The following is a 20933-nucleotide window of genomic DNA, read 5'->3' on the forward strand; positions in this document are numbered from 1 at the left end:
ATGGCAATGCAAAATGACACGAGGAAGGTTGGCACTTCACATTTTTCCATTTTTAAACATGTAAGTAAGAATACAATTTGGGGCAGAGATGTGCTTGTTAAATATAAACTAATCACATTCGGAGGAAAGATATTGCATGCTTAAGCATCTCTCAGATGGAATCAGCAGCCCTGACGATGAAAAAGTGAAATATACATGCCTCATCCAGATAGAACCTACCCATGTGGCAAGAGCATTATAAAAAGTATTGACCACTATTGAAGATAAGCTCAATGTATGTCAATATCAAAGAAAAATAGCTGAACCTTCTGAAAATGACTTTGAAAAACTGGATGATCAAAGAAAATTATGGATATTGAGTGACAAGCAATTCCTTGCCGGAGCTGTACTCATTAGGGAGTTTTTGCCACACGTGCACAGAAAATACGAACAAATTGCCTTTGCTTTCTGGCAAAATTGCTTTAAATAAAACATAGCCTAGTTTGTGGGTGATTATTAGAATAAGAATGCAGGAAGGAAGGGATCTATGTAAATCCATGGGTGGTACTTTCCACCACGATTAGCCTTGGGCAGGAAAGGAGAAATTGCTTTTTGGGGAGAGAAAGGATTTGGGCTGTAAGGATGCAGCCAATTATTCCCATCTTCACTTTACTGCTTGGAAGGCTCTTTGACACCAAAGTGATATTTTGGTGCAGGTGATGGCTTTGGATTCTTATGGATATGCATCAGAGGGCACAAATCCTCAAACACCAAACTCCTCAAACCTGCCCAATCCTTTTTGTATGAAAAGGGGCAGGTCCCCTTGTTCCCAAAGCAGCAGTGGTTAATCTGTGGCCCTCCAGAGGTTGTTGGCCTCCAACTCCCATCAGCCCTAGCCAGCATGGCCAATGGTTAAGGAGGATGGGAACTGGGAGTTCAACATCTAGAAGGCAGCAGGCTAGCCTCCCTCCCGCACCCCACTGTATAGGATCCTTTTGCAGGAAAACAGGTGAGAGAATGCAAAGTCCTAGTGGCTGGTTGTATTGGCGGAGTGCAAAATCAGCACCAGACAGCACACTTCTCCTCTCACTGTAGTCTTGAAGGTTTTTGAAAAGTATTTGTTTTCCCAGTAACAACGCAAGCAAGCAACATGATGCCTTATGTGTGCTTACTGCCTTCTGCTGCTGGGGATATTTTGAAGAGGTGGAAAGCTTGTTTTTACCTATTTTTCTGCAAGGATAACAGGTCTCAGCTGAACCAGGTGAGTCACTGGAATGTAGATCAGGTCCCGGCAGTCTATAACTGACTAGATGCTAGCTAATAAGCTCAGCCCAGTCAAGATGAAGGTACCGTTGATGATGGGCTTTAGAGATTGTCTTCAATCTGCTCTTGAGCAATGAACTCTCCCTAGAATCAAGTATGTTTTTTGCAGATGCTGTTAGATCCAGTGCTTCACTTATATTACCAAATAATATCCATGGCACAAATTGCCTCATAGATAGAAGTCTTGCTACAGGTATCTATGATCTAGTAAACATTTGAACTAGGTTGCTTCAGTATATTGGAACAGAGGGGAGGAGTGGACCTTAAAAGCTATTTAGAAACTTAGGCTGGTTCAAAACACAACAGCCAGGTTGCTAACCACCACTGGCTATTTTGAACAGAGCTTGCCAGTATTAAAAAATCTTGACAAATTCTAAATTTGTTTCCACATTTAAGATGTTGGTATTAACTTTTAAAGCCCTACACATCCATATAATCACCTAGCCCATATAAGCCCACCAGTTTGTCAAGATCTACATCAGAAGCCCTATTTCAGAGATGGGACCTTTTCAGTGATGGTACCTCAGTTGTAGATTGTTCTCCAGAGAGACACTTGGCTGTCAATTATTTTGCTTTCTGGCACTGTGCAAAGAGGTTCCTACCTTTCCATGGATAAATTTTACTTCTACCATTTGTTTTTTATTGCTTGTGTTTTGTCATTTTTAAATTATTGCATTGTCTTGTCAGCTTCCTTGGAAGCCATCAGATGAAATCAGCCTACCAACGATTAGCAAATAAAAAAACTACAAAAAAATCTATTTTTTCTGCATCATGTTTAGGCAGCAGCAAAACTCCTAGACACCCCACTTTAATAACAAAGGAGAGCTATTTACAAAAGGGAGGGATTTTTTCAGTGGTCTAGCAGGCACTTGGCAAGGAGCGAAGGAATAACTTCTTTCCCCTCAGACTTTGAGAAGCTGGGTTGTTTACGAAAAAGGAAGGCAACATGGAACAATCTACAACTTTGTTGGAAACCAGTATTTAGCTTATGGTAGCTGGAAGGAAGGAGGTGGGGAGAAGAGTGTGGTTCTAGCACTGGATATAAAGGCTTTCTGTGGAGGATTCTAGCTAAAGGCCCGGAAGGTTCCATGGGAACACAGTGAAACTATCTTTGCTTACTCTCCCTGAAGCACCTTCCACATGTTGCCTTTGGTGGACCTTGACATCTCAAATTTCAGGGGCACCTGGTGAAACGCCAAAATCTGGCGGCCTCCCCCCTCCAAGCCTTCAATTGGAGCAATAGTGGTGGTGCCTGCTCTGGTGCCCCAGGAGCGCTGTACCTGGTGCGACTCCCCTAGAACTGTCTCTGCTTGAGGGAGGAAGTTTTAAATCCTCAAAAATCAAGTTACCCAAGCCAACTTTTGAGGATTTCAAGCTTGCTCTAGACTAATAAAGGTCACTCAATAATATATAGGTCACACAAATTTCAGTTCCTACAGCTATACGTTTTCTTTAACCCAGCTGGTTACAATTAAACAAAAAGCTAAAAGTAGATTAGATTACCTCACCATCTAAAACAGGAGTAGGAAAACTTTTCAGACTGAAACCCACATTCCCGTCAGCATGGTTGGAGCCCATGGCAGTGGTAGGTGACGCCAGAGGCAAAGTAGGAAGAGCAACAATTGTAAACTTTGTGTATTAGGTTAGTTTTACACCCGCCCTGCTCTATCCTCCATCCAGATAAGCAAGAGGAGTTGTCAGAGTTCCAGGATAGATTCCAGCCAGGCACACACTCAAAAGTAGGGCTGGTAGGAAGTGGGACCTAGACAGACAGGTGTGGTTGAGGAAGTGTAGCCTAGGGAGAGTCACAGGGGCCCGATAGGCAGGCTTGGTGGGTTGCATTCGGTCCCTAAGCCTCCTCACCCCTGACCTGAAACAAAATGCATCATTATCCGACTTTGGAGCTGGAAGAGAAGGCTGCTCTGTTATACGCAGCTAAGAGCACAAAATGCATACAGAGTAAGTTGCTTCCCATCAAAAATAAAGAACTGTATAATCACTGACAATTTCCTTTTGTAATCTAGGTGCACATGCTCTATTACTGTAAGCATGTCATTTCCTCAGAGATTAACTGGCTTCTGCACATATCAGGGACTTCTTAGTGCAACTGAGTGCCAAGAGGCAACTAAGAAGGGCTGCAAGTTTTCCATATTTCTTTATGTACCCCCAGAAAATGAACAGTAGCTTTATCTGCAGTTACACTGTACTAAACTGAAATTTCTCCTCATTACTTGTTTACTGCTCGGAAACATTCCCCCCCCCCCTTCTGCGATGCATGAGAAGATATCAAAAGCAATCATCAAACCAAATGCATATTCCCTGCCAATTCTTGTCAGTGAACAAAACTGACTGCCCATTCCATATTCTTTAATGAAATATTACGCAAAAGAAAAGAATGAAGAAAAGGCAGTTGCACTCACAGAGCTTTGCCTGCTAGTTGAACACGAATAGTTGGTGTTTTTGTTTGCTTTTTATTCCCTGCATTTCCTGATGGAATTCAAATCGTGTGTACATACAGTTCCTAGGCAAGTCTCTCATCCAGGTGCTGACAATAACCAAAGCTCCTTGACTACAGCATGGCAGCTGAATCAAGCTGCTGCCGCTTTGCCGGTGAGTCTTGGGGAGGACCGCTCCCCCTGCAAGCCCATTCTCCACCTTGGGCCTGGGGGCGGGCCCCATACTCCACCTCAGCATATAAGGCTCCAAGGAGGCCTCGGGACATCGCTGCTGCCGCTTTGCCGGTGAGTCTTGGGGAGGACCGCTCCCCCTGCAAGCCCATTCTCCACCTTGGGCCTGGGGGCGGGCCCCATACTCCACCTCAGCATATAAGGCTCCAAGGAGGCCTCGGGACATCGCTGCTGCCGCTTTGCCGGTGAGTCTTGGGGAGGACCGCTCCCCCTGCAAGCCCATTCTCCACCTTGGGCCTGGGGGCGGGCCCCATACTCACCACCGGCACAACTCTAAGGACACTGCTGCGGCGGCAGCAAATGTTTAAATGTTTTATATATTTTAAAGTGTTTTAAAAGTGTTTTTATTTTTTACTCTGTTGTGTCACCAGAAACGGTGGTTTTTTATCCATGTATTTTTATTTTGTTTTGTTTTATTTTGGGTTGGGGTGGGATGGTTGCTGAGTAGGGTGGGGATTGGTTTTGTTTTGATGCAATTGTTTCTTTGTTTGTTTGTTTGCTTTTATAATTTGTAAATGGAGGCGAGTATGAGGCTTGGGATTCCTACTGTGGAGGGGCGAGGGAGGTATGGCGGTGGGGGCAGATGTCATAGGCGAAGGGGATCGAGATACGGATATGCTCGTACCCCTTCCAATCTGCGCCCCATCCCGAGAGACGAGGGTAGGGTGAGCAAGGATTACTCACCTCCGTCACTGGTGTTGTGCAATGCCAGGTCTATAGGCAACAAAACCGCCACCCTGCGAGATTTCATCATCTCGCAGGGGGTTGACCTGGCTTGTGTGACGGAGACCTGGGTGCGTGAAGGGGATACTGTTACCTTACGAGAGATGGCGCCCCCGGGTTTTTCCGTCCTCCACCAGTCACGGACTGTGGGCCGGGGGGGAGGGGTGGCACTATTAATCCGGGAAGATTGTTCTTTCAGGGCTCTACCACCGCCATCGATCCCCGGCATTGAATGTGTTGGCCTAGTGTGGGGCTCCGAGGTGAGCTTGGCTGTCTGGCTGGTGTACCGGCCACCTAGCGCACCAGCAGCCACCCTGTCAGGCCTGCTGGAGGCGGTGGCCGGCTGGGCCTTGGAGTTCCCTAACCTATTGGTATTGGGGGACTTCAACATCCATGCCGATGCCACTCCCTCCTCACAGGCTCTGGACCTGGTGTCTTCCATGGCGACACTAGGGCTCTCCCAGTTTGTTTCGGGCCCCACACATCAAGCAGGCCACACGCTGGATCTGATCTTTGGCGTCGGTACAGATGTGATCATGTTTCCTTCGATGAAGGTGCCATGGTCTGATCACTACGCTCTGAAAGCCAGGATTGATGTTCCACCCCCACCCTGCTTAGGTGGTGAGCCGATTTGGGCTCGCCCGCGGAGGCTGATGGACCCTGATAGATTCCGTCAAGCCTTGCGGGACCTTTCTCCCCCTGGCGACTCATTGACTGAGCTTGTTGAGGGCTGGAATACCCAGCTCCTGGCAGCCATCAATGAGATCGCACCTAAGCGCCCTCTGCGACCCCGCAGAAACCGGGCTCCCTGGTTTACTGAGGAGCTCCGGAAAATGAAGCGGGACCTCAGACGGCTAGAGCGAGTATGGCGGGGTGCCCGTGACGGAGCCTCAAGAACATCTTATAGGGTTTTTATGAAAACCTACGAGATGGCAGTGAAGGCCGCTAAGAAGTCCTACTTCTCGGCCTCCATTGCATCCGCTAGCTCTCGCCCGGCACAATTATTTAGTATAATTCGGTCTTTAACGTCCCTCGAAGGACAGCCAAATTTAAATAACAATTCGACACACAGCTGTGAGGCATTTGCGAGCTTTTTTGCGGAGAAGGTCCTGTCGCTCCGCCATGACCTCCCTGCCAATTTGGATACAATAAAGGAACTGGAGGCCCCTCGACTGTCCTCGGGTCCAGTATTGGACCACTTTGACCGGATATCCCCAGCCGATGTGGACAGATTCCTCCGAGCTGGAAAACCCACCACTTGTCCTCTCGACCCGTGCCCGTCTTGGCTGATTAGAGCGTGTCCAGACGAGGTGCGGGCCCCCCTGGGGGATATCATCAATTTGTCCCTTGGCACCGGGACATTCCCAGGGGAACTGAAGGAGGCAGTGGTGCGTCCGCTCTTAAAGAAAACATCATTAGATCCCTTAGATCTATCCAATTACCGCCCAGTTTCGAATCTTCCATTCCTGGGTAAGGTGATTGAGAGAGCGGTTGCTGAACAGCTTGGTAGGTTTCTGGATGAAACATCGGCTCTGGATCCATTCCAGTCCGGCTTCCGCGCTGGTCATGGGACCGAGACGGCTCTGGTCGCCCTAACAGATGATCTTCGTAGACAGCTGGACCGAGGCGGGTCGGGGCTGCTGATTCTTCTAGATCTGTCAGCAGCTTTCGACATGGTCGATCACGAACTTCTGGACCACCGCCTCGCCGACGTGGGGATCCAGGGCACAGTCCTTCAATGGCTGCGCTCGTTTCTCTCTGGTCGGGGACAGAGGGTGGCGCTTGGGGGGGAACTGTCATCCCGCCACTCCTTGGTGTGTGGAGTGCCTCAGGGTGCGATTCTCTCCCCGATGCTTTTTAACATCTTTATGCGCCCCCTCGCCCAGCTTGTCCGGAGTTTTGGGCTGGGCTGCCATCAGTATGCCGATGACACCCAACTCTATCTGTTGATGGATGGCCATCCTGACTCGGCCCCAGACACACTGATCAGATGCTTGGAAGCTGTGGCTGGATGGTTACGTGGGAGCCGGTTGAAGTTAAATCCTTCGAAGACAGAGGTCCTCTGGCTGGGACGGGACGATATGGGATTGAGGGGGCAACTCCCATCTCTTGCGGGGGTGCAATTAGTGCCAGCACCGTCCGTTAAGAGTTTGGGTGTAATCTTCGATACCTCCCTCTCCATGGAGGCGCAGATTGCAGCTATAACAAAGGCAGCATTTTTTCATCTCCGCCAAGCTAAGCAGTTGGCTCCTTACCTCTCTCGCCCTGACCTAGCCACTGTGATCCATGCGACGGTCACCTCCAGACTGGATTATTGTAACTCGCTCTACGTGGGGCTGCCCTTGAGACTGACCCAGAAACTCCAGCGGGTGCAGAATGCCGCAGCGAGACTCCTTACGGGGTCTTCGCTGCGGGATCACATTCATCCGGTGCTATACCAGCTGCACTGGCTCCCGGTGGAGTACAGGATCAGGTTTAAGGTGCTGGTTTTAACCTTCAAAGCCCTACACGGCCTAGGACCCTCGTATCTACGGGACCGCCTCTCCTGGTATGCCCCACAGAGGAACTTACGGTCCTCAAATAAAAACATCTTGAAGGTCCCAGGCCACAGAGAGGTTAGGCTGGCCTCAACTAGAGCCAGGGCTTTTTCGGCTGCGGCTCCAACCTGGTGGAACGCTCTGTCACAAGAGACAAGGGCCCTGCAGGACTTGACATCTTTCCGCAGGGCCTGCAAGACAGAGCTGTTCCACCAGGCCTTTGGTTAGGGCACAGCCTGACTCCCTCCTTTGGCAATCTTTACAATACTTAATTTATGGTTGCCATCAATTTTGATTTTAATTAATTCTTATGATGTTTTTATAATGTTGCACTATTTTAGTGTTGTTGGCCGCCCTGAGCCCGGCTTCGGCTGGGGAGGGCGGGATATAAATAAAATTTATTATTATTATTATTATTCAGAAAATATTGTAATTTGAGACATTCACCCCTCACAAATTTGTAACTAGCGTTACGCATATGCCCCATGTTCAGGCTGGGACACTTTAATGAAGTAGATCTATAATGCTTTAAAAGTGTTTCAACTACAGGGCGGAAATCTAAAATAGCTACAAACCCAAAACACCATTAATTGAACTAGGGCAGAATCCATTTACTATCATTCCAGTAGCTAAAAGCACTTCTGTCAATGCAAGCCCCCTTTAGATTGGATATCCCATTAAATCTTTTTTGCATTCTCAGCATGTGCTAAAGCATACTTGCAGACTAAAAGATCAAGAAAGGCAATACTCCCAGTGAAAGTGCTACTGGGAATGATGCAAACTGAAAAATCAGATTGTAGTTTCCTCATTTGAGACCATTCCCTACCACTTTTCTGAAGTATCATCTAGATCTGAGGCACTGTACTTGCCTAGTGCTTGGTATTCTTTCCTAGTCACCGTACACATTTTTGTGTCTATAGGAGACACCTGAGCCTAATTAGAAACTGATTTTTAAAATGTACTTTATTTACATGGTTATCACAAAAAAGGGAACAACACAGTGGGGAATATTACAATGTGTTAGAAATGGTTCGGCTACGCAGCTGCTGCACATACTCCTTTGCGTGATCTAAAGCAGTCTTTGGTTTCTCTGGAGGTGGAGGTGGGCCTTCGACTAATTTCACAAAGTAATGGCACTTGACTTTGTCCATAATGCCAAAAAAGCCTTTGCCATGGTAACGGATCCTTTTCAGGTAGTGCCCTTTTCCAGAGAAGGATTCAGCTAGAAGACATAAAATAGACGTTAAAAGAAAGGGAGAATGCAGGCCATAACATAAATTCTATTTTAAAAAATCTGGCTCACTCAATGCCTTGACAGACCTGGAATTCTCTTTTTAATGTGCCACATCAAAAATTACAAAACAAACCATGGAAAAATGTACCGGTCCTCTTTATTTATCTGGGCCTACAATAAAGATATATGTAAATCCTTTACCTTCAGAATGCCCCGACCCCCATTTAGGCAGACCACTAACTTTATTAAAGAAGTGTGGTAACAACATGGCATAGAAGAAATTAGTACACAAGAAAATATATATTTTTAAAAAATGGGTGAAAAAACAGGACCTGTGACAACCAGCAGCAAAAACATTAAACAAATTAATGAAACCTACTACTGTTACTCATTTTTCACTAAGTATTTCTTCTATAACTGTGAGTTTCATCTATCAAAGGTTTTTGTGCAGCCAAAACCCACCCCACCCATTTTAAGCCTTCCCCTAGGAAAGCATAATTCACTAAGCTGGTCAGTCACTTTGCCCTAGAATGTCCACTCGAGGCGTTATGAATCATGACGAAGTGACATTTTATTTCCCGCTTTGCTAGAAGCCATTTCTATACTGCTTTTTGTCATCATATGTTTAAAAGAGAAATGAACTTCCTATGACAGCAGCATTATAAAGGTAAGTTAAAAGGGTCCATTTGATATGGAGAACTCAGAGAGCTATACCTAAATGCCAGATCTAAATGCACTTAATTTAGAACCTTTTTACCTCAATTAAAGGTTGAAAGATGACCAGTTGCTGGGAAGTGAAGTGTGAACTGCTGGCTAACCTGCCACAGCAAAATGAATTACAAACCAACAGAAATGGGCTGATGATGAAAAATGGATTATTGTGTTTAAGACCTATATGGAATAATGCACTTTTCATGTATACAAATGCTAGGGCAAGTAATGTCAAACAACCACAGCTGCAAGAACTGAGGTTATACTTAATCCACAGGCAGGTTGAATAACTTTTCAAAGGTCTACCCTACTTTTTATGAAGCTATCGGTAAAGTATGCTGATTGTAAAATTGCTGCTATCCCCAACAGTGCTAGGAAATTAGAAGCCTATCTTTAATCTATTGGAAGATGTCATCAGGCAAGTCCACTCCTTGCCAGAATTTGAGAAATGAAATATATTTGCTCCAAGGAATCTGTACTCTACATAAAATGGCTAGTAGGCCAAGAACTCCCATTGAAGTTGAAAGCACTCAGTAAAACTTGTGAAGTCTTGTGTATACAGGTAATCAGTAGGCTTTACATGTTGTGTTGATTAAACCTTTCCCCTATCTAAGCACACAGATACTCAAAATCAACACAATGAATCTGACATCCTCATCTTAGACATATCCCACTGATTTTTATGTAATAGCTCTCATGACATTTCAGTACTTAATAAACCAAGAAACTGCAGGACACTGAGAGACATACAAAACCCTCCATTTTGAAGCTTTCATCAAACTTTTGTGGGATTTTTCTTTGTGAGGGGGGCAGGAATAAAAAAATCACAACATTTTCTGATGCCCTTAATCACCTGGGATCAGTTAGGTTGTGTTTAGTAAGCATACTGGGGGTGGGGGATATGCCGTGTGTATTTTACTTGCTGTACAAATGGAAGTTTTTTCCAATAAACAATAATATTTGAACCAAAATATTTGATTGGAGTGGGAATCAATCAATCATCCTTAGCATGGATTACTTTTTTTTAAAAAACCCAACATTTAATTTGAATTTTTTTTATGTGACCTTCCAGTAGAGAAATTTTCTCATGCCAAGGCTATTATTTATTATTATTATTACTCGGAGATGCCAAACTATGGAACACATTGGATACACAAAACTCTGGTTGGGCCCTGTTGAGCAAAGTTAGATGGACACAGGAAGTGCCGGGGGGGACGGACGGACTTTCCTTACCTTATCAAGTTCACTTTTCAGGACTCTGAGCTTTCACCACCCTCCAAACCTTATGTAACCCATCCCTAATTGTTCAGAATGGCCTGCCAACCTTCCAGAGAGGCTTTTCTAGGGGCAAAGGTGGTTGCAGGGCAGAGAAAGGGATGGCCCTTTAGAATATGTCTTCTATAATAATAAACTATTTACCAATGTGTAAGTTGGATCTAAATTCTACATTATGCTTCCTCACCGCCATTTCTTGGGCTTCTAGAAGGACCTATTGTAAAAAAGGAAAAATTACAAATTAAGATTATGTAAATTTTTAATCCTGGAGTTTTCATATGCACAGTAATACCTACTCACCTTTAAATTAAAAAAGGAAACCATGTATTTTTTCAACTTCCTTGCCTTAGGGTACTTTGCTTATTAGCTTCCCTACCTCATGGCAACATGTCCTGTGACAGATTTTAACCCCAGCCAAACTGAAAACTTTCTTTTCCCACACAGAAGTAGGACTGCAAACAGTCTAGTTCCCCAAATCGCTCTACATTCTGTGCCACTGCATCCAGAGTCAGAGGCTTCCCTGCCACAGGTGCCAAACAATATAATGGCGGTTAACAGATTGAGGTTGAATCCTGACAAGACGGAAGTACTGTTTTTGGGGGACAGGAGGCGGGCAGGTGTGGAGGATTCCCTGATCCTGAATGGGGTCACTGTGCCCCTGAAGGACCAGGTGCGCAGCCTGGGAGTCATTTTGGACTCACAGCTGTCCATGGAGGCGCAGGTCAAATCTGTATCCAGGGCAGCTGTTTACCAGCTCCATCTGGTACGCAGGCTGAGACCCTACCTGCCTGCAGACTGCCTCGCCAGAGTGGTGCATGCTCTGGTTATCTCCCGCTTGGACTACTGCAATGCGCTCTACGTGGGGCTACCTTTGAAGGTGACCCGGAAACTACAACTAATCCAGAATGCGGCAGCTAGACTGGTGACTGGGAGTGGCCGCCAAGACCATATAACACCGGTCTTGAAAGACCTACATTGGCTCCCAGTACGTTTCCGAGCACAATTCAAAATGTTGGTGCTGACCTTTAAAGCCCTAAATGGCCTTGGTCCAGTATATCTGAAGGAGCGTCTCCACCCCCATCGTTCTGCCCGGACACTGAGGTCCAGCTCCAAGGGCCTTCTGGCGGTTCCCTCATTGCGAGAGGCCAAGTTACAGGGAACCAGGCAGAGGGCCTTCTCGGTAGTGGCGCCCTCCCTGTGGAACGCCCTCCCACCAGATGTCAAAGAGAACAACAACTACCAGACTTTTAGAACACATCTGAAGGCAGCCCTGTTTAGGGAAGTTTTTAATATGTGACATTTTAGTGTATTTTTCATCTTTGTTGGAAGCCGCCCAGAGTGGCTGGGGAAACCCAGCCAGATGGGCAGGGTACAAATAAATAATAATAATAATAATAATAATAATAATAATAATAATAATTATTATTATTATTATTATTATTATTATTATTATTATTATTATTACACTTTTGCCAGCACAAAAGTGGAAATGCCATTTCAGGCATAAAAATCCTGCCAGGAAAATTAGATATACCCACATCAACTTGCACAACACTGAGTGAGGATGAGAGACTTCTGCAAGATACTATGCAAGCTCTCAGCCACACACATCCCGTGTGTGTGTGTGTGTGTGTGTGTGTGTGTGTGTGTTGCAGTTAACAAAGTTCTCTAAGCAGTTCAAAAATACAGCATACAACCCAAGGCTTATAAAAGAATAAACCAGTTATAAACAATATGAACTAGCCCAGAAATATCATCTAAAAGATAGAAATATATGGATTTAATAGAGAATGGTAAATTAAATTCTGAAGAAACTTGTAACATACCTCTTTTATCACTTTTGCTCCCTTTTTGTCATTGAATTCCAACTGAGCTAGTGCCTGATCTATGGACATGCCTCGTATCTGAAATGAAAAGCAACACAGAGATGGGAGAAATTCTCAATACAGTATATAATTCATATATAGTGAAACAAACCACATCATAAGCATCAGTTTCAGTGTAGACGAACTATGCAACACTGAGTTGCTTTACACAGTTTTATAGAAGTGCTATAGTACAAAAAACTAAAACAAACAAAAACTCTGACAAAGAGCATTAAGGACTACCAAATCGATACCGAGAAGAAAAATTCCTAATCTCAAATGCACTACAAAATAAATAAATAGAAAGCTTCTGATGAATAAGGCTTTCAAATCTATTGTGCACATATGGCTAAACTGTGGCGTGCCAAGTGCTGAAGGACTGCAACTCCTATTATCCCTGACTGTTGGTCATGCTGGCTGGCGTTTTGCAGAAAGGAAAAGGCTATTTAAAACTATTTTCATGTGCAGCTGCTTGACACAGCAACCTATGCAATTGCTGTATGATCAGCCCCCACTATGTGGCTTGCCTTCACCTGGCATAAGCTGTCACTAAGAATGTTTCCCACACATAAATAACAGTTTAGGGCATGAAGAGAGTTTCAAAAGGTTTCCACGTGGAAACTGTAACATGAGAAAGCCATAGTCAACAGATACAGGGGACCTGACTTGACCTCTGCAAATGATCCTGCAATGCTTTTTCCAGAGGAAATTTAAGCAATTCTTCATTTTTCAGTATTTGCTACACTCCATGCATCCCACCAAAAGTTTATATTATCTAAATCTCCTCCTGGTATATTCCCTGCCCACCCCCAACCAGGACAAAATGGCAGAGCAGGATCTTCTTGCACAGTAGCGCAAAGCATCCTCTGCTTCTTTAAGTAAACTTACGTAACATTTTATCCAGGGATTTTACAAGGAAAGAGGGTTTAAAAAAATAATAAAATGCAACCACGTGTAAAGAGGGCGCGAAAATACAGCCATCACCAAGAAAAGAAATCTCATAATCCTAACAAGATTAAGCCTACAAAAATCAATCCTCTTACCAGTTTTGCCAGGTACCACATCTTGTCCTTACTGTATTTAATGTGTCTTCGACAGTGGTATATTTCCTATATAAAAGAGATGTTTATGTTCTGGGGACAACAATGTCTTTTGTTTTCTCCCCACCACCCTCAGTTCCTCTACTACTTTGAGAACAGAAAACATTTCCTCCTTCACCTGCCAAAAATTATGTCAGACAGACTTTACATGGCAGCAACAGGCAAGAATGGAAGCAGCGAAAACTAATTCCAACCATGTTGTGTCATTTGTCTCTTACTACATAATAAATAACGCTTAGTATTTCATGTGGGCAGCTTTATGGTCACCAACTATAGTCTGGCTGACTTGTCCCTGCTTTTAAACAGTGCTATGCAATGGCTTGATGCAGATTAAAAAGGTATCAGAAATGGTGCATCACACTGCTGTCCCACCTACCCTACTTGGCAGCATCTCTCCAGGTTCTCAGGAAAATATATTTATATTTTCTGAGATTGCTAGAAAATATCTTTTTTTTTTAACTGGAGGTTGCCAGGAATTGAATTTGGGACCTTTTGCATGCAAAATATGCACTCTACCTCTAAGCTATAGTCCCTTCTCAGGTGGGCACACATTAGTACAGTGGTACCTTGATTTGTGAACAGCCTAGTTTACAACCATTTTGGATTATGACCAATTCAAACCCAGAAGTGCGCATCCCAGTTTGAAAAAAAAAAAAATGGATTACGGCCGGTTTTTTAGGATTACGAACAATTATTTTGGTTTACGAACAATTTTTTTTTGGATTACAACCTTTTGTTTGTTTGTTTGTTTGTTTGTTTTGGAGGCCCCATTGGCGAAAGCGCGCCTTGGGTTACGACCTGTTTTGGTTTACAAATGGACCTCCAGAATGGATTATGGTCATAAACCAAGGTACCACTGTATACTGAAGCAGTGAAATTTAATACATACTTACAGATAACATAGGGAACAGCTGACCAGCTGCTTGCTTTGCCTAGCTATGCACTGCCATGGGTCTTCCATGACCCCACTATCTTCCAGTACTCTTCTCCCACCACAGTGCTGAATGGGTCTGCTTGTCTCTCCCTCTCCTACCTGCAAACACCTGTTGATCTTTGCAGCTGGCCATGGACGGAAAGGATCCATGCTCCACACACAGTTCACTCCGTGTTGAAATGAATTCATCCTTTCCATTTTCCAGGTGCAAAAATTAGCCAACAGGCCTTTGACACAGATTTTTCTAGCATTGCTCAACACAAAGCTGTTCAACTACCATACTAATTCTCAGCTGTGCCTCAATCAGTCTTCATAGGTGAGATACATTTCATGAAATTAATGCACATAACATATGGTTGGCATATGTCTGGAATTTCCCGGACATTGCCAGGATTCGCCCATCGGAAACAGTGTCCTGGCAGTAATTGCTGAAATGTCCAGGAAAATCCAGGTGTATGGCAACCCATGCTCAAGAAGCTCAATAATCCCCCCCCCCCAAAAGCCCAACTATTTCTTGTTATATGGCAACCCTAACAAAATAGGTCAGTGCAGGTTAAGTTCTCAGTATACAACTGATTAAAAAGCTGCTTATAATAATCCCTTCACAACTATTATTTTGCTAACACACGTAAGGTCCAGTACCAGCTACAGAATGGGAATGCATTTTTATATATTTTTTAAAAAAGCTTTGTAAAAGAGAAGCAAAATTCACCCAGATACATTAATCATTTGAGAAGTGAAATTTCATGTGTGCTTTGTTGCTCAAAAATATAGTGTATATACTTCAAATCATATTGCTCGCAGAGCCGATAAATGCGCACAGAAGACAAAAATGAGGAACTTAAAAATAAATACTGTATGTGTCTGCAGTGAAACCATTTTTCATTTTAGCTGCGCTCAGCAGCAAGCCAAACCATCTGACAGTAAATTCATTATTTAAAGGTAAAGAAAAGCTGTAAAAAATGCAAGACCAAGATTACTATACCTGATGGGAAAACTTGAAAGAGTTTTCATACAAGTCTCCCAAGTGCCCCATATATCATGCTACCAGCTAGTGATTTCAAGCTTTTTTAAAAATAGCATCTCTTTCCTGCAGTGACCAGCCTTTTAATATTTAGTTTATCTAGTTCCGCACACAATGGAAGCTGACAAGGGTACCACTATGGCTACAGTTTCCTAAGTACAGCCCAAGGCAGGAGAAATAAGGATGCGATCACAGTGAAATTCAGGCCAGAATAAACCCATTAGCTGTACACAGCAGACAGAAGGAGACTCAATTTCTACAGAATTAGGGATACATATGCCTTATCCTATGATGTCTATTCAAGATCTAGCATCTATTTTGTTTACCAGAGGGGAGAATAAAATAAATGATACTTTAAAAACTTAGCATGATGTGCATGGCCATCTAGCCAAGCACACATATCCTAGATACTAACAGCAAACTCAATTTCCTGAGACTGGATCCTTATGTAGCCAAAATGGAAGGAGGTTTCAACATGTTCAGGAAAACCACAAGGTCTGCAGAAGTGCCGTACATCTTTAGTGAAACAAAACAACAACAACACACACACACACACTAAATAACGGCCACTGAGCTTTTTGTTAATATAAATTCTAAAGTACAAACAAACCAGAAAAACATAACCACAACAGTTACTAGGCAAAGTTACATCTTTTGTACTTTTGACCTTACATTAAAAAAAAAAACTTAAAAAATTATTTTTAAAAAACCAGCCAGTGAGGACTGACATGCTAAATAGCAAGAAAAGGCTGACTGGCTATTACGGAGGACAAAATCAAAATCGGAAGGCTGGAATTAATAATAATAATAATAATAATAATAATAATAATACCCTGTCTTTTTCCCTGACAGAACTCAAAGAGGCTTGTGGATGAAAACTGAGTAATGATCCTGAACAAATCATGTTTTATTTCACTCATTAATTGTGCCAAAGAGCTGCTGGGATATGGTAAGTCTGGGAGACACTGCTTCCTTTTTTTGTGAATTAATTTTTATTTTTTTCCCAAAAAAATTAACAATTTTTTTTTAAAAAATGGGGGTCATTGCTTTCAACATTTAAGCCTGTGTGTTTGATACAAATGCAGTGCTAGCCTTGTTCTCGGAAATTACAGCCTTGCAAAAACAGACAAAATGAACCCCTGTTCATTGCTCTACAATTCTGTAATATATAGATGTAAGTCTTACTGCAGGTCTTCGAGGTTCTCCTGGTTGCTGTGGAGGATAAACCACCCTATTCTTCTTTTCCCATCTTCCAATATCCCCAAGAGATGCACTTGTATGGATATTTGACAGAAGAGGAACACTGCAAGGTGCTAGTAACCTGTGAGACAAGAATTTGTCATTCCACCAAGATTATAATAATCACTTAAGAGGTTGATTGCTAGATGCTTTTCATCCCAACTTATCAGAATGTGCTCTTTCATTGTCTCTCCTAACCAATGAGCAACATACTCCAAGATGGCTCAATTGCCCTGCTGGTTTGAGGGGCAGTAGGCCTAATGCAAGGAAAGGGGGCAAAGATAGCCCAATAGGCAGCATCCATAATGCTATCCTATTTATACATTATGGGCATATGCTCCTAATAATATATTCAATATCAATTACTAAATGAAGTGGTATTGATTCAGTTAGATACACTATATGGGAAAAGCTGAGCTTGAAGTAACTAACAGAAACCACACACTAAACGTTTTAATTTGGGCATATGTCTCCCAGTACTTCTCTTATTATTCCAACTAAATGATTTAACTTCTGGACTGGGATTGGAGACAGGAAAATAAGAAAGCTGGGTCTTTCTGGGGGGAAAGGAAAGAATTTCAGTGATTAGCAGTTTTTATAATTCAGCTTTGCTTACTTCCTTGAAAAAGATTATACACTGGTTAGTTGTGGGAGGGACACTAAAGCTGCCAGGCATGCATAGCATGAAAGGTATTATGAGAAGGCAAATTTCCAATGCATATGGAGTTTACCTTATTTGGCACGTACAGGTGCCATGTAGAATATGTGCAAGTTATTTCTAATTCTGTTCAGATAATGACACAGACCTAGAATTTGTTAATGATACAAAGTGTGCATGGCATCTTCTTAAGACTAAGGCCCTTTAAGTTTCCCTCTGGAACACTGTAAGAACTTATTGATGCCCAGAAATGACTATGCAAGAATTCAGGCCCAGTTGTTCTTTGCAGGGCTACATCAGTTCTTGCCACTTGCAGAAAGAGGGAAAGGTCCCAAGGCTGAATAAAACGCTCACATGGGGCCATATCCAACACTGCTGCTCAACTAGGTAAAGGTAAAGGTACCCCTGCCTGTACGGGCCAGTCGTGTCCGACTCTAGGGTTGTGCGCCCATCTCACTTAAGAGGCCGGGGGCCAGCGCTGTCCGGAGACACTTCCGGGTCACGTGGCCAGCGTGACGAAGCTGCTCTGGCGAGCCTGCACCAGCGCAGCACACGGAAACGCCGTTTACCTACCCACTATAAAGTGGTACCTATTTATCTACTTGCACTTAGGGGTGCTTTTGAACTGCTAGGTGGGCAGGAGCTGGGACCGAACAACGGGAGCTCACCCCGCCGAGGGGATTCAAACCGCCGACCATACGATCAGCAAGTCCTAGGCACTGAGGTTTTACCCACAGCGCCACCCGCGTCCGCTGCTCAACTAGTGTGGTAGAATTCCACTTGCACAATTGAACATTTCCCTCCTTTCCCCGCACACCCTCCCTTAAAATCTGCTCCAGAGGGTTGGAAGACCCCCCCCAAAGCCGATTTTAAGGGTGCCTGGGGAGAGCAGCAGAAAGGGAAGTCCTGTTGTGTGAGCAGAACTCCCCACATGCAGTGTAGGATGCAATTCACAGGCTGTGAGATGCAACCAGTAGTTCCATGTGATCCATTCGCACAGCTGTGACCCATAGAAATAACTAAGGCTTCTGCAGTATCAACGGTATTTAAAACAAGCAAAACAAATCCACTCGTTTCTGAAGCACAGAAGCTTCTGGAATATTGCAAAATTCTTTTTATAGCCTCCTCAATTTCAGAAGCAAGGTGCCATATAGCATAGGAGAATTTCTGTCTGAGAAACACAACTTGGGCACTGGAATATTTATTTTTTCTTTAGTTTCTGTCCACTCTCTCCATATCCAGTCACATTTCAGCAGAGACAAATTACCCATGTGCAAGAAACCGTTAGGTGATGGCACCCTCTAGTGCTCAAGACACCCCTATAGAGAGAACACAGGAAATACCTATTGCTATTCGTATTTACAGATACATATCTTTTAAATTATTTTCATAATTAAAAAAGCATTTATCCACCTTGGGTCTCAGCTAGTACTATCAAATCATGTTAATGTCCGTAAAAAGAAATAAATATATATATTACATATCAAGTTTCCTGAAATGTTCATTTTTTCCATCTGTAAAAATATGCACATGCACATCTGTATTTTGTGTCTTCACAATGGTATTCAAATACCAAGAGTCAGGCTGTAAAATTAAAAGCAAGCACAAGCTGTCTCCCAGCACAGCCCAAGTTTGTTAGATCCTATTGGTTGGACCAGTAGCAGAATAATTCCAGAAGAATTTCAACTCTATAATTAACTTCTCCAAAGGAAACAAATGGAAACTATTGCTTATTTTTGCCATTAGGATGCAAAATACTGGCTTTGGATTATACTCATTAAAGCCATCTTATATAAAGGTGTGATTCATTAACCATGCAGATAAGTGTAATCCCACTGAAATAAAATAAAATAAAAACTGTGCATGTGTTTTTATTCTTCCCAAATCTTTCCCCTGTGGTTCTTCATTAACGAAGATCAGAGCCCTACTGTTCTTCTGTAATACCCTACTGAATGAGAATGGCTTCTCATTGTGCAGTACAAGTGTGCTCCCTCCTGGTCACCTAATGAAATGCTGGCCTTCACTTTTCTTTCCTAGTAACTCTGCAGCTGAGGGACAAGGAGTGAAGTTTCATAAACATTTTTGTACCCTATCAAAGGCTCCTGTGTTCAGTGATGATGGGGGGGGGGAGCTTTCCAGAGTAATCACCTGCTGCACGTCAACTTGAAGAAAAACCTCTAATGCATATCTTAACCACACATAGGGAGACACAATCCTTTAGATATTCTGGTCCAAAATTGTGAAGGGATTTAAACTGAGCCCAGAAACTGATCAGGAAGCAGAGCAATTGACTTATAGTGCCTGGTCCTTTCTGGCAATTTGGCAGCTGTACTGTGAACTAAATGAAATTGTTGGACCCTCTTCAAGGCAGTCCATTCTAGAGGTTACCAAGAAATGACGTCCAAGGCATGATAACCTGAGAGTGAAGACGTTCTGCACATACCTTCATTCACTTAAATATTATCTGTACTCAAGCACAATCTGAGGGTGTTTCATTTCACCATCAGGTGGATACTCCTATTGATTGATTGCATTTATATACTGTCACTTCAAGGCTGCAAATTCCTCAGCCGGGCAGCCTAGTAGCTGCTGATGGAATAAGTTTTCTGTTCCTGCACTGATTTAAGAAAGCAGAGAGGTTGAATGGCCACCTGTCATGGATGATTTAGTTGATATACAGTGGTACCTCTGGTTACGTACTTAATTCGTTCCGGAGTACATTTTTAACCTGAAACTGTTCTTAACCTAGACACCACTTTAGCTAATGGGGCCTCCCACTGCCGCCGCGCCGCAATTTCTGTTCTCATCCTGAAGCAAAGATCTTAACCCAAGGTACTATTTCTGGGTTAGCGGAGTCTGTAACCTGAAGCGTATGTAACCTGAGGTACCAATGTACCTGCATTGCTGGGGGTTGGACTAGTTGACCCTCAGGGTTCCTTCCATCTCTACAATTCTGATTCCATGATTCTAGAGGCAGGTTGGGCCTTGGAGGCACAAACAGCCTAGCCCTTTCTTCTCCAGCTGACGGCAACAGCACTGCCTAAACCACAATCCCTATACAAGGCTGTTAAGTACGGGAGTACAGAAACCTTTGGAAGATTTGTTCAGGTCTCAGTGGTTACTGCTGCTGGTCATGCACTCGAGCTCCTGGATAATGACTACGACCAAAGTGCTGCATTGGGCGCCATAATTCTACACCACCAAATGCACAAAAAGTGCCCTTAAAAGAAGATGATGACAGCTTTGCATTAGCTGTTTTCGTGCGCCAGATGCCTCTTCATCACCCTGAGAGAAAGAGAGAGAGAGATACTGCGGTCTCCTCCGCAGCCACAACAGCGACCGGCCTCCAGACCCTTTCGCAGGGCAGACTCACCTCCCGGTCCGGGCGGAGTTGAAGAAGCTCCACAATCGGGCGGCCCCTAAAAACGAGAAACGAACCATTAAGGGCAGGAAGCTGGAGGTTTTGTTTTGTGGGGTGGTGGAGGAATGCTCAGCCCCCCCTCCCCGTGCACATTCCACCGTCGTTTTCCTCTTCCTCCCTCCCCACCGCCAAACTCACCCCCGAGCATTGCGGGCGCCGCCATCTTCGCAGCCACAACCCGTCTGCCTATTTTACGACAGCAGAGAAGGGCGATTCCCCCCTC

The 20933-nt window shown here is 43.8% G+C and overlaps 1 protein-coding gene across 1 annotated transcript; it reads right to left on the minus strand.

The window, feature by feature from the left end:
* Positions 1-8194: 8194 nt before the first annotated feature.
* MRPL22 (mitochondrial ribosomal protein L22) lies at positions 8195-20932 on the minus strand. Its single transcript, XM_081181156.1, has 7 exons — positions 20849-20932; positions 20663-20708; positions 16578-16713; positions 13378-13443; positions 12296-12373; positions 10614-10683; positions 8195-8471 (listed from the first exon to the last, which is right to left on the minus strand). The coding sequence occupies exons 1-7, from the start codon at positions 20871-20873 to the stop codon at positions 8260-8262; spliced, it is 633 nt and encodes a 210-aa protein (XP_081037282.1). The 5' UTR covers positions 20874-20932; the 3' UTR covers positions 8195-8259.
* Between the last annotated feature and the right edge of the window lies 1 nt (position 20933).

The sequence above is a fragment of the Podarcis bocagei genome (genome assembly GCF_964188305.1).
Source record: "Podarcis bocagei genome assembly, chromosome: 2".
Taxonomy (NCBI): domain Eukaryota; kingdom Metazoa; phylum Chordata; class Lepidosauria; order Squamata; family Lacertidae; genus Podarcis; species Podarcis bocagei.